At 39.0% G+C, this 15,481-nt stretch overlaps 1 protein-coding gene across 1 annotated transcript in view; it reads right to left on the bottom strand.

The window, feature by feature from the left end:
* Positions 1-15,481, bottom strand: part of PLCG2 (phospholipase C gamma 2) — a 67,732-nt gene that overhangs the window by 10,336 nt on the left and 41,915 nt on the right. Inside the window, exons 16-28 of the mRNA XM_082489273.1 lie at positions 15,289-15,378; positions 14,081-14,259; positions 13,073-13,273; positions 11,636-11,755; positions 10,151-10,331; positions 8,528-8,596; positions 7,160-7,269; positions 6,191-6,287; positions 5,215-5,281; positions 4,777-4,934; positions 2,022-2,124; positions 841-1,050; positions 85-230 (exon numbers count right to left, since the gene is read on the bottom strand). Coding sequence (XP_082345399.1) covers positions 85-230; positions 841-1,050; positions 2,022-2,124; positions 4,777-4,934; positions 5,215-5,281; positions 6,191-6,287; positions 7,160-7,269; positions 8,528-8,596; positions 10,151-10,331; positions 11,636-11,755; positions 13,073-13,273; positions 14,081-14,259; positions 15,289-15,378 — 1,731 coding nt within the window. The remainder of the gene's footprint in view (positions 1-84; positions 231-840; positions 1,051-2,021; positions 2,125-4,776; positions 4,935-5,214; positions 5,282-6,190; positions 6,288-7,159; positions 7,270-8,527; positions 8,597-10,150; positions 10,332-11,635; positions 11,756-13,072; positions 13,274-14,080; positions 14,260-15,288; positions 15,379-15,481) is intronic.

The following is a 15,481-nucleotide window of genomic DNA, read 5'->3' as shown; positions in this document are numbered from 1 at the left end:
CTTGCTCTGAAACATAATAGCTTTATTTTTAGTTTTCTAGATATTTATGACTTGTAAAAAAAATAATTTACAAAAGAGATTTACCCTCACTGTCATAATCATCTGCAATTTCCTCTTCGAGTCATTTGGCATTGGGTCATAGTCTTCATTTCGCATGCTTTCTGGCTGCAGAACATAGCCAGTGCGTCCATTAAGTGAAAACAAGGCATGGTTGAATTGCATGTATTTATCTAGGGAGAGAGTTAAACAGTCATAACAGAAGATCCCCGTTTGAATTAAGCTAAGGAAGTACCAGAGTAATAGCTCCTCTCTGTAATTCTTTCTGGTCACCACTTTTATCAGAAAGAGCTGGAAAGGTAAGTTGGAAGACTTGGTTCCTTTCAGTAACGGAACCTGACAGGCCATTTATCACCAATTTTAATCCTGATAAAACCATCTCCATTCACAATTAGTTTCCTATCAGTATGTCATAAGCTTGCTGGGCCCTAGCAGAAAAAGCAGTACAGCCTTCCTGTGGCTGAACGACTGTTCATCCACCTGAAACTTACTGTAAATATCTCTGCTTGCCTCTCACAAAGAGATCAAGGTGAAAAACACCTTTTAGAGTTTGGGGCTAGTTAGGCTCAGAGACAAAGCTTTTGGAAACTGATTTTTGGGTACCAGCTCTATCAGGCGATCCACACATTCAAAACCAAACTTTAGTTCTTGCACATCCTTTTTTGCTCAGAAGTACAAATAAATAGGACAGCCACGGTGACTAGAATAGCAGAGGGGCCAGAAAGGGGCTTGCTTATGGTGAAATGGAAGGTGGATTAGATCCTTCTTTAAAGAGAATATTACCTGGAGTTTGGAAGTTAAGAGCCACCATCTGGGAGCCGCAAAGCCAGAGGCGAAATGGGTCGTAGTTGGATGAATCAACCCTCTGTCCTTTAGGATAGACACGTGTCAGTCCCTTCAGGTTGTATTTCAACAACTCAACTGGCTTTTGCTTAACAATGTTCTCTGCCTTGGTTTCCACAAAAGAACGGATTTCTTTGAAATCAGGATTTTCTACCCAGCGTAGGGAGGAAAAAGAGTGGTTACTAAAGGAAGAAAGAAGTCAACGTTTATACTGCGTTTCAGCTAACACTTTGTTTTACTTTGTTTTGCTTTGTCCTTTAATGCAATAATTGGCACAGTTTTCACGCAGACACGGCAAACTAGTTGAGCATCAAGTCTGAAAGTTAAAATTGCTCGCCTGCCACATGCTTTACAGCAGGGCAGATAAGAGTCTATAGTCATGTTCTCATCTCATCATTGCTAATAATGCACTTCTGACCACTATAACACATATTCAAATGAGACATTTTTTCCTGAATTTAAATAGGGAGAAGAAAGGGTGAGCCAGGGTTAGACAATGCCTCAAACAATGACTATAATTATAATGTCCTAACCACACTGACAGCTTATTAAAAAACGTTTGCAAAGAAACTTAAGGAAGAAGGACACATTTTTTGGCTTCTCCAGCAGCAATGACAAAAACTGGAATAAGAAGTACATATTTCAGTGTCAGATTCCACACCCGCACTTACACAGACCCCAGTTCTCATTTATATTATGAAACCATATACCACTCCAAAAGCTTACATAAGTGGCAAACATGTTCTTCCAGAGAAATTATATAACATAGAGTAAATCCATTTTGAAGGGTTTCACAAAAAAAGCATAAGTGTTCAGCCAGAGCTTTTCATCTCAAAAAAGTCAATTGACACATAACTAGTGAGCTTCCCCATGAAAGACACCTATGAGAGGGTGTATCTAGTTAACTAGTTAGGAATTTGTGACAGTTTTTTTGTGACAGATGAATAGCATCAAGTCCCTAGTGTACAATTTCAAAGTGCCACTGAAAACTGCACGGGTGAGGAAGAACTTTGTTTTCCAGTAGATAAAGGATAGATGTTATCTTCAGTTCTAAAATTTCAACTAACATCTACAAAGATAGTTGAAAGGGTGACATTCAGATGTAATATTAAAGGAAATACCTAAATTGTCCTTGGTTTTACTTGTTGGTTTGCAATAGATTACCAGATCAGATAATTCAATAGCAATCAATTGATTCTTTTCCCAGTATTTCCTCCTGTTCTCCTGTAAAACATAAAAAAGTTTTAGATAACGGATACACCAAGTATTATGGTACAGTACCTCCAGGGTATACTGTAATGAAATTACAAATTTGAATGTTCTTTTTTGCCCAGATTCCTATCTGATACTTTAGACACTTACATAGCTGTAATGTACTTTAAGACCCAATTCAGAAAACAGGCTAATGAAGTGCTTTTGGGTTTTAGTTGGGAGTGCATTTTAGGGGGGGTTGTTGTGTTGGTTTGGTTTTTTAAGCAAGTGCTTCAGTGCTTCCCTGATCAGTCCTACTCAGAATCCTGGTAACTTTTTTTTTTTTCCTCATTTATTGTGGCTCTACTCAATTATAGTTACATTCTCAACTCTATACCTCATATAAATGCAAATGTATGCAGAAAAAATGCAGAGGGTAGTGAAATGTGTCCCTGTTTATTTACAATCCTGAGCAGGAACTTAAGTCTTGTTAGTAACTCCCAAACAGCTAAATTCAAACCCTATGAGTATCATTCCTGTAGTTTTCAATTTGCACATCAAACCAATAATGTTATGTATGGAAAATCATGTGCAATCTCGTTGTCATCATCAGTAATAAACCAACTATCCACTTCCATGTTTGCAAGCACCTGCTCTGTGGAAGGTGAGCAACAGTCCCTGCAAGAGAGACTGGGAATTACTGAAAGCAGCAAGACTTGGCCTGAGTGGAGACATTTGGGCTAGAGGCTTTTCAGGCATAAGGAGCAATTACAGGATAAAACATGTTAGCAGAGTCCCATACTGAACAGCGATTAGCTTTGGTATAAGAGGTTATGAAGCAGCAGCAATTAGGAAGTCTTCCAAAAGAATTCCCTCAACAAGACGAACTGAAGAGGAATGACAGTCAGAGCTAGGGAGCCATGCAGTTCCAGAATGTTTCACTGAACCAGAGATTATACATTGAAATCTAAGAAAAGCAAAGAGGAATACAGTGTTTAGACTTGGAAACAACTTTGGGAAAAAGCTGTACAAACTTCATGGTCCTTAGTGATCCACCACATTTTCCCAGACATTACTCAACAGTAATCAGAGCTCCAAATAGCAAATGACCACTTCTAGATGCCATATGCACATCTTTAGTCATAACCTTCTAGTGATAACCAAGCAGGAGAGTTAGCAATGAACAACCATTCCTAGGAGCATGGCAAGGGTCAGTATTAAACACAAGACAAGATAGGTGAAGCTTAGGTTTACTTTTTGTGTATAATGGAAACAGCCTAAAAATAAACTCATAAGACACCTGTATCATATTGTAGTATAGTGTTGACTCATTATGCTTTTACTTCCCCAAAATTCAGCCTGTTAACTACTAGCAACCGTCCTAGATGTTCCTCATCTTTTTCCCTCCCCACGCAGCAGTTTATCATGTGAACTTCCTAGAGGCCACACTGTGAGAAAAGCCTCCTGACTGACAGAAATGAGTTTTAAAGCATCTTTGAACACAGACTGTTTAATACTTCTCTAACTGTACAGAGGGAGAAAAAGCTGCCAAGCTCCTGAAGAGCCATTGATGTACCATAAAAAACATTCCATTTAGAGACACTTCTTCTAGGTCACGTTTCTCCTTTTCTCATTTTTATTTCTAAATGAAAGCCTGGCCTAAGAACTGTATCTCTCCTCCCCCAACAACAGGTCAACAGCTCCTGTTGCTTCTTCCCTTGCTTAATTTGCAGTCCTCTGCTTGAGACACCAACTTGCCTGCTATAAATAGGATTATGATGACCCTCAGAGCATTACCACTCCAGACAACAGACAAACAGCACAAGCCAACATGATACTGAAACACATTTTCCATCACTCATATCACCCACTTAACAATAAAAAGTGAATAAAAGCAACAAAGGAAAGAGTATACTTAAACATAGTCATTGTAAGGGCTTTTTGGTCATGTAAAAAACTTCTTAAATACTAGAAAAGATTACAGGGAGGTAAATTAATACATCGGAACAGGAAAAGCAAGTCCTGAAGAATGTCTTTAAGCGGCAGTACTCGCAGAGGGACGTAAAAGCTAAACTTAGGCAAAATCCTTTCATCTTTAGGCAAGGATTTGAAATACTACTATTGACGGTCTGGTAAATCTAGAATGTGCCTATTAATTACAAATAAAGTATTAGCCAAACAATTCTATATCAGTGCCACTGCATTCACTGGAAAGCAGAGTTAGCAAATAGGATTAAAGAAGAGTTTAGGCAAAGGCAGCTCAGATTTCATGTATACTCACTAGTGGATTCGCAACTCTGAACAGAACAGTCTGATATTTGAGTTTCTTCTGCTTAACACTAGGATTGAACCAGTTTAACCAGATGTAAAATGGTAATGGTATCTACTTTGCACTACTAAGCACACTTCTCCACTGAGATGCAGGGTGCAACACAGACAGTACTCTGCTGAAACACTCCTGTTGACATAACTTTACATAAAATGTTAATTTACATAGCATTCCCAAAAGAGTTTAGGGAACAAGATTCACAGCATCAATAAGATGAACAGACAAACAGCAGTACACAAGAGAGTGGAGGACCAGGTGTTAGCAAGGTTTAGCAGTGTAAGGCAGCTAAAGACAAATCCTAGTGTAAATTTATAACAGTACATTATAAAAAACAACAGATAGATTTTTATCAATACCTCTTCTGTAGTTTTCCAAGTGATTTCACGGATACTTTGATACCATTCAAAGAGTTCTTCTACTTTATCAGTTGCAAACTCAACACACGGATCTTCTGCATTCTTAGGTTCCAGAATGAAAACAAAAGGCTTTTTGTGTTTCCCTTGTGGCATTTTCACTGTTAGGCAACACAGCAGCAAGAAATTTATACTAAAATCCAACGGTTCTTCTTCTAAGCTGTCATTGTTGATTTATTGTTGATGTAAATAATTTTGATTAATCATAAATGATTATTTATTATGTTAGTATCATAAAGTTTCATCATATTACTTGTATTAGCTATATTAATACAAGTTGGTGGTTTGTTTTGTTTTAAAAAAATACCTTTCCTGCTAAACATAAGTCTACTCAACACAGAAAGCCCAGGAGTCCATGTGTAAGCATCAAAACATACATACCAACATTGTACGTATTGAGTACCAGTATGCCACGACACAGAGAGCCTAATGGATTGTCCTCGATAATCTGAAAAACATGAGTTAAATCTGACCCTAAATGTTCTCTTGAGTGAATATGCACAGAACATTAACAAATAATAAGCACACACCATTAAATCTAACCTCAGTTTCACTGAAAGCATGCCCACTATAACATTTAAAAGCCTACTTCCATATAAAGAATTTCTCATTTTGAGAAACCCATGAGAATCTCTATAGTGAGAGTAGTCAAGATGAGGAGTGCAGCTTCTGTCCTGACAAAACTGCTCATTTTTCAAGTCTGCTTAAAGCTGCAATGACTGGGGTGGGAAATCTAATACATGTGTTTTCCTCCAAAGACTCCTGGCAAATCACTGGAAGTGCTTCAGAACAACAAAAGGATTCAACATTTCATTTTTAAAACTCCAAAATGTCAAAACTGCTTACTATGGAGTTTTGTTTTCTTCTGTTGAAGAGATCTTTGTCCAAGACTCTGGACTAGATTTTTAGATACTTTTGACAAACAGTATAGGGTTAGTTATGCATAAAAACTTAATAATGTAGTGTGAAATGCCTAGAAAGATGTGTTTGGACACACAGTTTTCTTATTTGCAAGTATTAAGGCCGTAATTATATAGGCAAACTAGTTAAAAGTTTCAGGCCCATTATTGTTTAGCCAAACTATCTGAAAAATCTGAACTGATATGATTTTCATTAGCAGGAAACCATTATAATCTCCTAAAACCCCACCAAATCAGCTGTCTTCCTAACTAGTTTTCTATGAGGGATGTCCTGACAAAAACTTTCAGCAGCAGAGAACAGTGAAGAATACACTAATTACTCTAGTTCTGTGTTCTCTCAAACACAGCATGCAGAGTCATAATTCTATAAACCAGACTTTCACTTCCAGGAGGTAGCATCTTCGAGGGAAACATAGCAGACAAACCTTAACGCTCACCTGGCTTTCAAGCTCAGCAGAGTTATCAGATGACAGGTCTTCAACATAATTAGATGGAAAATAGTGTTGGACTTTTTCTCCATAATCCCCCTTCCACCTGAATTTAAAAAGAAAAGTATATATAGAGAAAAAGATACTTAAAGAGCTTCAAGAGGCCATTAATGAAGCAATAGTCCTCAAGAAATTGGTCATTAATACCCCATACTAGCTTGTTGAGCTGGCTATCACCAAAATATAAGTGATGAAGAAGCTAAAAGCTCTAATAAAGTGATCATTAACTGTAGTAATAGATGACTTCAGAGGGATTACAGTTACTGTAAACTGCAATTAATGACTTAAGAGGCTTTTTCCCCCTCCAGTACTAAAAATACTATTATGTGGTTGATTACCCTGCAGAAGCTACAGGGAAACATTAGATTCCCAAGCTTTCCAGGCAATTTACAAGCCGTCTAAGAAAGAAAACCTCTTATGAAAGGAGACTGCACAGATAACTAAAAAAGGTGCGCTTGATTCCTGAGAAATACTTAGTAGAGCAAGGAAAGAAACAGAGCAATGACAGCAATGGTAATAGATGTGTCACTTCCCAGAACACAGAAGTGTTCGGGAAGGATGAACGTAGTTATGGAAAAATACTGGATATGCTGCGCTATGGAAGTTCTGCAGGCTGAGATATTGGTGTAGGATAGAAAAATGGAAAAGACATGAAAGGAGACTCGAGGGTGAGGGGCTTTGGGGTTGTTTTTGGTTGTGGTGGGGTTTTTTGTGGGTTTGTTTTTTGTTGTTTTGTTTTTCTTGTTTTTTTTTTTTTTTTTTTTTTTTATACACTGGCATTAAGATTTATAACACCAGAGTTAATAAACAGCAATCAGACAACAGGCAAAGTTTTTAAAAACTACTACCTAAAGCTCAATATTTTTCTCCATCTAGTAAGTCACCAGAAGTTCTCCTATGAGGAATCTTTGTCCTTACCAGCCTCCAGTTTCCTTTGTGACATTATGAATTAAAGCTCCTCGAGAGAAGCTCAATTCATCACTTCTTTTGGCTCTGTAGTCATACAAGGCTTTCACTGTCCTTTGAGGCTTTAAGAGAAACAGAGCAAAGGGGTCATCTAGGGGGACACGTCATAAAATGATCAATAATGCAATCTTTAAAAAAAATAAATAAATAAAAGGAGGGGGATTGGATCCCTTTTTATGTTATGAAGCTTAGAAAACATAATACTAAAGTTCCAGAGTGACATCTATTGGTAGAAGCAAGTAATGCTACTTAACTGCTATCATTCAAGTATCAGCTTAGAAAAAAGAAAAAAAAAAATAGTATTAAAATAGTATTTCTTTCATGGGTGCTGCAACATAATTACGGGGGGGGGGGGGGGGGGGGGGGGGGGGGGAGAATGAAAACCACAATGTGAAAATGTGAAATATCAGTCCTCTATCTTTGTTACATTTATCCATACGCAGTTGGAGTTTGTAGGCTTAGATGCCTACAAAGCTTCCACTTCAAAACCACATTAGCTATCCTGCTGGTCACATTTACTTTAGGAAGACTCCCAGTTTCAGCAGGAAAAGCATTTCTTTATCTTCAATTTAATACTACACAAATTCTTCAGCAGCAATGCAAATTCATTGGCCAAAAACACTAAAAAGAATTACAGCCACAAAATTTACAAGCAGGTGAACTTCTATGAGAATTTACAAGTAGGCAAGCCCTAACAAGAACTGGAGATAAGTAGATGTTTGCTGTGCCACTTGTTTTTAAAACATTATAAATATCTTAAAAGACTATAAACTTCAATAACTCATTAATAAACCAAAGACACTATTTTTATATAGAAAGCACATAAATAAACCCTGCACCTATTTGTGCATGCAGGCCATGTTTGCTCTTGGAACTGCGATAATTTTTTGCACAGACAAGTAACAGTGCTCAAACACACACATACTCTCCTGGGGTTTACGTGTTGTAATTTCTTTCCATGAAGATTTGACCTTCTCAAATTGAATCTTCTCATAGGTTATTTAATTTGGGTGCATACCCGCATAAGCATGCATGCCAAATCAAATCGACTCCACAGACTCAAAAGTAAAAAATGCCCAAATTCCCAGTATGGATGAATCAATACAGGATTTGCATACAAGAAAACATGTGGGTACAAATTTTAAAGAGATGCTAGAAAAAATGTCACACCCTTTAAATTTCTGCTGTCCAGTTCCCCATAAATCAAGCTGCCTAATGCTTTCAATTATCTTTTTCATTACTGCTAACAGGAAATCAACAAACAAGTCTCATAATTTTCAGAAGTCTACTGTATGTATGAATATCCCTCTTTAAGCATACCACTGTAGGGGTGATTTCACTGGGTTCCACATACATCTTGACATCATAGAGGGAGTTTATATCTTTTTCCTAAAAACAGGAAGAATGAAAGAAAATAATGAAGTTACAGGAATCAAAAATTCTGGAAGTACGTAATGTTAATAGAACATTCATTGTTGAAACCACCTTTCTGACAATACATAGGCAAACAGAAGAGAAGGGAAGCTAGACACCTATGTTATGCTCATTTCTATAGCTGAACACGAGTTTGTAATTTAACCTGTCTATGCCTCAGTTTAATGAACAGTAAAACACAATGAAACAGCAATACCGCACAAAGGTATAATCAGTCAAATAGCTTTGAGATTGTGAGTACGCTTTTATGTGCAACCAGGGAAGACAATACCTACACTTATGATTTCTGTGTTACAGTACTTCAGATCCAGTACTGGTTTCACTACTACATAAAAATTCTAAAACAATATACACAGTCATATTTTTCACTTTATTCTCTCCTCATGTTCCCATTTTTTCTGAAATGCTTAACAATTGGCATCTGCATCATCATTTTAAGATATCTGCCTACTCCAGCAATAGAAGACAGGGCCAACTGCAGGCAAGGCTATTATCAAAAACTCATTTTAGCAGAGCAACGATCCCCCACTTCACAGAGCATCTTTTCTAATCAAAACATGAGGAAGGCAGGAGTTGACCTGTATCACAGTATCAAAGTATCACAGTATGCTAGGGATTGGAAGGGACCTCAAAAGATCATCTAGTCCAATCCCCCTGTCGGAGCAGGAACACCTAGACGAGATTGCACAGGAAGGTGTCCAGGCGAGTTTTGAATGTCTCCAGAGAAGGAGACTCCACAACCTCCCTGGGCAGCCTGTTCCAGTGCTCTGTCACCCTCACTGAGAAGAAGTTTCTTCTCAAATTTAAGTGGAACCTCTTGTGTTCCAGCTTGAATCCATTACCCCTTGTCCTATCACTGGTCGCCACTGAGAAGAGCCTGGCTCCATCCTCATGACATTCCCCCTTTATATATTTATAAACGCTAATAAGATCACCCCTCAGTCTCCTCTTCTCCAAACTAAAGAGACCCAGCTCCCTCAGTCTTTCCTCATAAGGGAGATGCTCCACTCCCTTAATCATCTTAGTTGCCCTACGCTGGACTCTCTCCAGCAGCTCTCTGTCCTTCTTGAACTGAGGGGCCCAGAACTGGACACAATATTCCAGATGCGGTCTCACCAGGGCAGAGTAGAGGGGAAGGAGGACCTCTCTCGATCTGCTAACCACCCCCCTTCTAATACAGCCCAGGATGCCATTGGCCTTCTTGGCCACAAGGGCACAGTGCTGGCTCATGGTCATCCTGCTGTCCACCAGGACCCCCAGGTCCCTTTCCTCTACACTGCTCTCTAACAGTGTAATCAAAGATGAAGCTCCCTCTTTCCTTCACATATCTCAAAACCTTTGTGAGAGAAGTCAGTATAACCATCTCAACTTCACAGGTAAGAAAACTGCCTGCTTAACCTCCCCCAACGGTCACCTACCACAGCCAGAACCAAACCCAGCATCACCAGGTGTAGATCTGGGACTCCATCCATGACAGCAACTGGTACTCATATAGAGACCACCACTTACCGTGCTGTAGCGCTCCAGCAGCTCCTCAGTCACCGGGTAACGCAATTTCATTTTCCTGTACAGCGGATGCTTCTCATAATACGTTACCAGCTCCACTAAACTCTCAAAATAGGCTGAGGTTCCAAGCACAAAATGGCGACCTTCTTGCTGAATTCGGAAGTGCTTCACCTTCCCCTCCGCTCTGTGAAACAAGTGCAGGTGCTGTAAAAAGTACTGGTACTTGCAGTGAGAGCATCAGTGCTGCAAACTGGACCAAAACTGCTTTGTACATCTTAATCACGTAAAATAATTTCTCCCTCTTCCAAACCCTCTTTTATCCAGTTGCCTGATAAATTCACAAAAAGACATTCTCACTTTTCTACAATGTACAGGGCCTTGGGATAAATCCATGGTTTTGCATAGATTAAATCTCCCTATTTTTTTCCTCTACAGATAGATATTCTGTCATCTTCATACTAACCCAAACGTGTTCAACCAGACTGAGAGTCCCTCTGGAATCTGCTGCTGATGATCTGGTGCTGTCCCTAAGCGATAGAGACACTCCCCTCAAAACAAGTAGCTGTCTCTTCCCTATACTCATTTTGATAACTACGGGAATCAATTTCAAAAGAAGAACCCTCTTGTGCTTGAACACAAGGTTTGTGCTTGCACTGATAACAGTAAAACCATCCACTGACAACCACATCGCACCCACAGAAGACCCCTGCATCCTTTTGAAGTTTCTGCCATTTTGGTACTTCTTGTTTTCCCCACTGTGAAATGGTTTTATTGAGATGCTGCAGCTCAAGTTACTTCAATATCCACCTTGGTAACAGCAGAAAGCTTAAAACCAAAGCACAAAGGGGACTGGGGAATTCTGGACATCATCAGTACACAGTAAGGCATGTAAATAAGAGGAAAACAAGTATTTGTTTTTCTAAAGCAATTTTATATGTTGCAGAAATACACATTTTCAAAGAATAACAATTTGATTTGAAGGCACAACAGAGAACACCACAATACTATGTATTTTATTAATGTTGTTGCAAGAACCACAGTTTTGAAAATATTTTCCCTGACAAGAAAAGCTGACTATCTCATTTTGACATTTCATTTTTGTCAGTTATATGAGAGGGCAGGATTTGCAGGGGATAAGGACCTAGAAATCCCTGCTCAACCAGCACCAAAGAAAACTTCAAAATAACACCCTGTAGTAAAGAGCGTCAAGGAAGTGAAGAAGGGCCATGCATAGTTATGTATGGGAAGAAAGGGACAGTTGGTGCACCAGCACTCTTTATAAAAGCATAAAGATTTATTCCAGTCACAAATTAACTCTTGTACACATTCTCATACATAGACCAGCTGCACAAATCAACCATGCTAATTATTCAAAGCTTGAAAGCAACAATTTCATGAGTCTAAAAAGACCACAGTATTTTTTTAAATAAGAAAAAACAGAACATTGTTGGGCTACTAGGTAATGTAGTCATATCTGTCTTTTCTTACCTGAAAGTCATGGCAAATGAATCAGGCTCATCTCTCTTTCTAATCAGAAAGGCTCCATCTCGAGGAATTCTCATCAGCATGTCTTCTGCCTCTCCTCGACTCAAGTTGCTATAGTACCAACTACAACAGTCAAAAAATCAAAATGGACAAAGGATTGCAAAGCTTGTTAAATGTCATTCTGTACCAGTAACAGGCAGCGTTATTAACAATAGTTTCAAACATTACAAGAAAAATTATGCATTAGATTTTCACCATCTCACCACCTATGACAGCAGCTTATTACAAAACATTGTAACACAGCAGCTTATTTTGGATGAAAGCATCAAGAATATATCAGAACACCTTGTCTGTCTTGACACAATAAAACATAAATCTGCATTTCTTCCTGAAACAAAGGCAACAGATCCTGCTTTTAGTCTGCCATTCAGTTTTCAGTAGTTTATTCAGTTTTGATGTAGCAGATTTAAGGAAAAACCCAAACACAGACAAAAGAAAAACACCAGGCATTTGAATTATTTTATTCAGAACTCGATTTTATCTGTCACTGTATGGATGGACCTATCTTGGATTTAATGTGCCTCCAGTGAAGCTGTGGCCACTTATAATGGCAGTACGTTGCCACCTTATACAGAAAGGCAGGAAAGCCTAACCCTTAAACTCTACCCTCCCCTCTCACTGGCTTCCAGTGTCATCTATAGGTAGTCAGTGAATCCCAGACCCCAGGGCGGGTGGGGGTAGGGGTGGGGGGGTGTCAGGGCAGAACAAGAAGTTTTAGTCACAGATCAATATGTCACATGCAAAGGAGATTTACTTTTTCCCTCTGCAAAGAAAACAGAACAAAGGGCAGCGACTGCAGTGTTCTGCCAGCAAACAAGAGCAAGCTCTGCCCAGGATCTACATCAGGCAAATACCAGCTGGAAATAAACACCAAGCTATACTACTTCCCATCGGCACGGGGCAAAGTCAGCCTAACCAACTCTGACAGGGGTGAGGTAGATGGTGGGATTAGGAAAAAACTGTTTGGGCTCACTGCCCCAGTAATAGAGCTTCCAGATGGCACAGACCATGACCACTTAGTCGACAGACCACAGCCTACTACTAAATATCTAATCCAGCCCACTGGGTGTTGTAAAACACTGAGCAGAGAAAGAAAGAATTGGCACACTTCCACAGCATTACAGTTCTCACTGATTTTCCTAGTCGCTGCTAGTAAATTGCTTTCCCAATGACTCTCTCTGTTGTACCAGGTTCTCACAAAGTCAGTGATCTTACTCAGAATCTTCCTGGGAAGCCTATTCCCATGACATCCATGGACAAGCAATGCTCGGGCATGCTGCTGAATCCAGGGAATTGTCTATGCAAAAATCCAAGCCCGCCTAAAACAATGCAAAGGACACCGACATAACAACCCTGGTGCTCGCCTTCTCCTGTACATACTCTTTAGTCTCATGAGGGCTGGGATTAGGCACAGCATCAGTCAGACGCAGCTCAAATTCAGCACATCGCAAGTGGGCCTCCTTGTAGTGTTGAATGAGATCGTAAATGCTATCAAAAGTGAGGTGGTCCGTCAGGTAGTATTTCACAGTGTCCCCATCACTTGAAGAACGGATCCGGCAGTGCTGCACTCTACCTGACCTCCTGAAGAAATGAAGAGATGCACAAGGATAAGAAAGGTTTTATAACAGTTTTTCTCCTTTTAAAGCATTTCCTCACCCGTTCCTGGTCAGCTACTTAGTTAGCTTGCAAAGAGGCAAGAAATCTGTACCATCTCATAATGCAATCAAAGTAAGAGAAGCAGCAAAAATCCCGACTAGTAATAGTAATTTTCAACCCACAATGGTTTAAAATCTAGCATACACATACTCCCTGAAAAATTTGCTCTGACAGCTCTCCGGGTCAGAAATCCATCTGATACACTATTTCTTATAATGTCCTAAGCAGAAGAAAAAAAAAAAAACTAAACTACCAAAACCAAACAACCCCTCAAAATTCTTTATTATTTTCCCTATAGAGGATCCTTTCATTGAAAAGGCCAATCTCTGCTAATAAAGGTAAACCCATGAGATTACCTTTCCAGTGTGGAAACCAGTAATTTATCCCAAAACTAAGAGATCAGATTTTGACCACTCATTGAGGAGGTAACAAATTCTATATCCTGCCACAGCACTAGGAAAGGGGGGGGGAGATCAAACCAGTCAGTCCTGTCTTGACAACTATAACACTTCAAATAGAGTCTGCTCTGCCAAAATATACTATGCTACACCAAAGTTTTATTTAGAAAGTAGACTTTCACAATCTCATTAATAACATTCTAGTCATTATAGCAACTCCTTATTCCTATTTCCTCCCAAGCTATAAGTGCATACTTGAAAAACACACACTTTTTTGTGCAATGCCATAAAACAAACAAAACCCAGATAAATTTTTTTAAGACAGTCACCATACCAGAACGACAAGGTGCAATCATTAGGGAAAGCCCCACTTTCCCTAACCAGGAATGTCCCATCCTTGCCACCCATTTCAGCACAATATTCCTGGAGCAGTTTCTCAGCAGTTGTTCTCCCCTCTTTCATTTTCCCATGGAACCATTTCTCTTTTAAGTGCAGTTCAGTACGTTTCACCTCCTAGACCAGAAAATAAGAATTTTTATAGCACATTTCTAATCTTATGATTTTGAAACAAAATACTTGTTATTGATATAACAATCTACTATTTCAGGATTTCAGCTCTTCCTAGTCCTGAACTCGCCTTCCACAAAAGAGCCAATCACCTTTATAGTCACCCTTGACTCTCCTTCCCAGTCAAGCCATTTCTTTGGAGTAGGGATCAACTTCAGCCTTATTCAAATATTTAATCAACAGAAAGTGAAAGAATGCAGCAATGCAAACACCGATTTATATTTTCAAGGCAAAACACCCTCCTGCTAATTCACAGAGTTTCTAATCAGCTTTTTCCAGGATTCATCTGTTTTCTTCCCTACACATTAATCGTTTTACTGACATTAACGTCTAGGCAAATGGGCAAAATATTCTGCATAAGCAGATAGATCTCTGAACCATGCACATACATGTTAGCAACAAAAGAGTGTGCATGGAGACCCGAAAAGTCCAAACAAGAAATCATGCTGAACATCACTGCTATTGCAACCCTTACTGAGCCTCATGTTTCTGCTTTACCATGCACGACAGCCAAGTAATACATGCTCGCCTGTGGGAAACGCCCTGCAAATGTGAAATGAACAACATGCACTATGTAAGAGATATGTTGTATTACTAACAAAATAAGCCTTAGTTCATCATACTATCTAGTTTGAGAATAACAATAATACCTAGCCAAAGGCATATAAAGACTTTGATTGTCAGTGCACTCATCAGCATTGGCATTTAAGTACCAAAATTCTATTTCATTGTCTTTTTACTCCTCTTTGCAACTCCTCACTTAGCCAAGGGAAAAAGTTACTTTATTAAAAATATGGTTAACTAGAGTACCTTGGCAAAGACCATTTTTAAAATATTTTATCTCCAGATACATTTGTTATCTGACATGGATCCTCTACAATTTCAACATTGGCATAAAAATTACACATCTGTAGACACTGAAATAATTGGAGAGAATAAAAAGAACATGCTTAAACAACAAAACGTAGCCATCACCTTTGACGAATCTTCATCAGCATTCTGTTCTATATCATCGCTGAATGAAAGCTTTTCATCAGCAATAGCACAGTAGTGCCGAGTCCATTTCTAAAAGTTGAGAGATATTAAAACCATTAACAAGAGAGAGGGAAACTCACTAACCACAATTTCAAAACAAGGTGTAATAATAAACAAAATAACCTTCCCCTCC

Source organism: Vanellus vanellus, assembly GCF_965231255.1.
Source record: "Vanellus vanellus genome assembly, chromosome: 12".
NCBI classification, from domain to species: Eukaryota; Metazoa; Chordata; class Aves; order Charadriiformes; family Charadriidae; genus Vanellus; species Vanellus vanellus.
The sequence above is the reverse complement of the archived record's forward strand: the minus strand, read 5'-3'. Positions and strand labels throughout refer to the sequence as shown.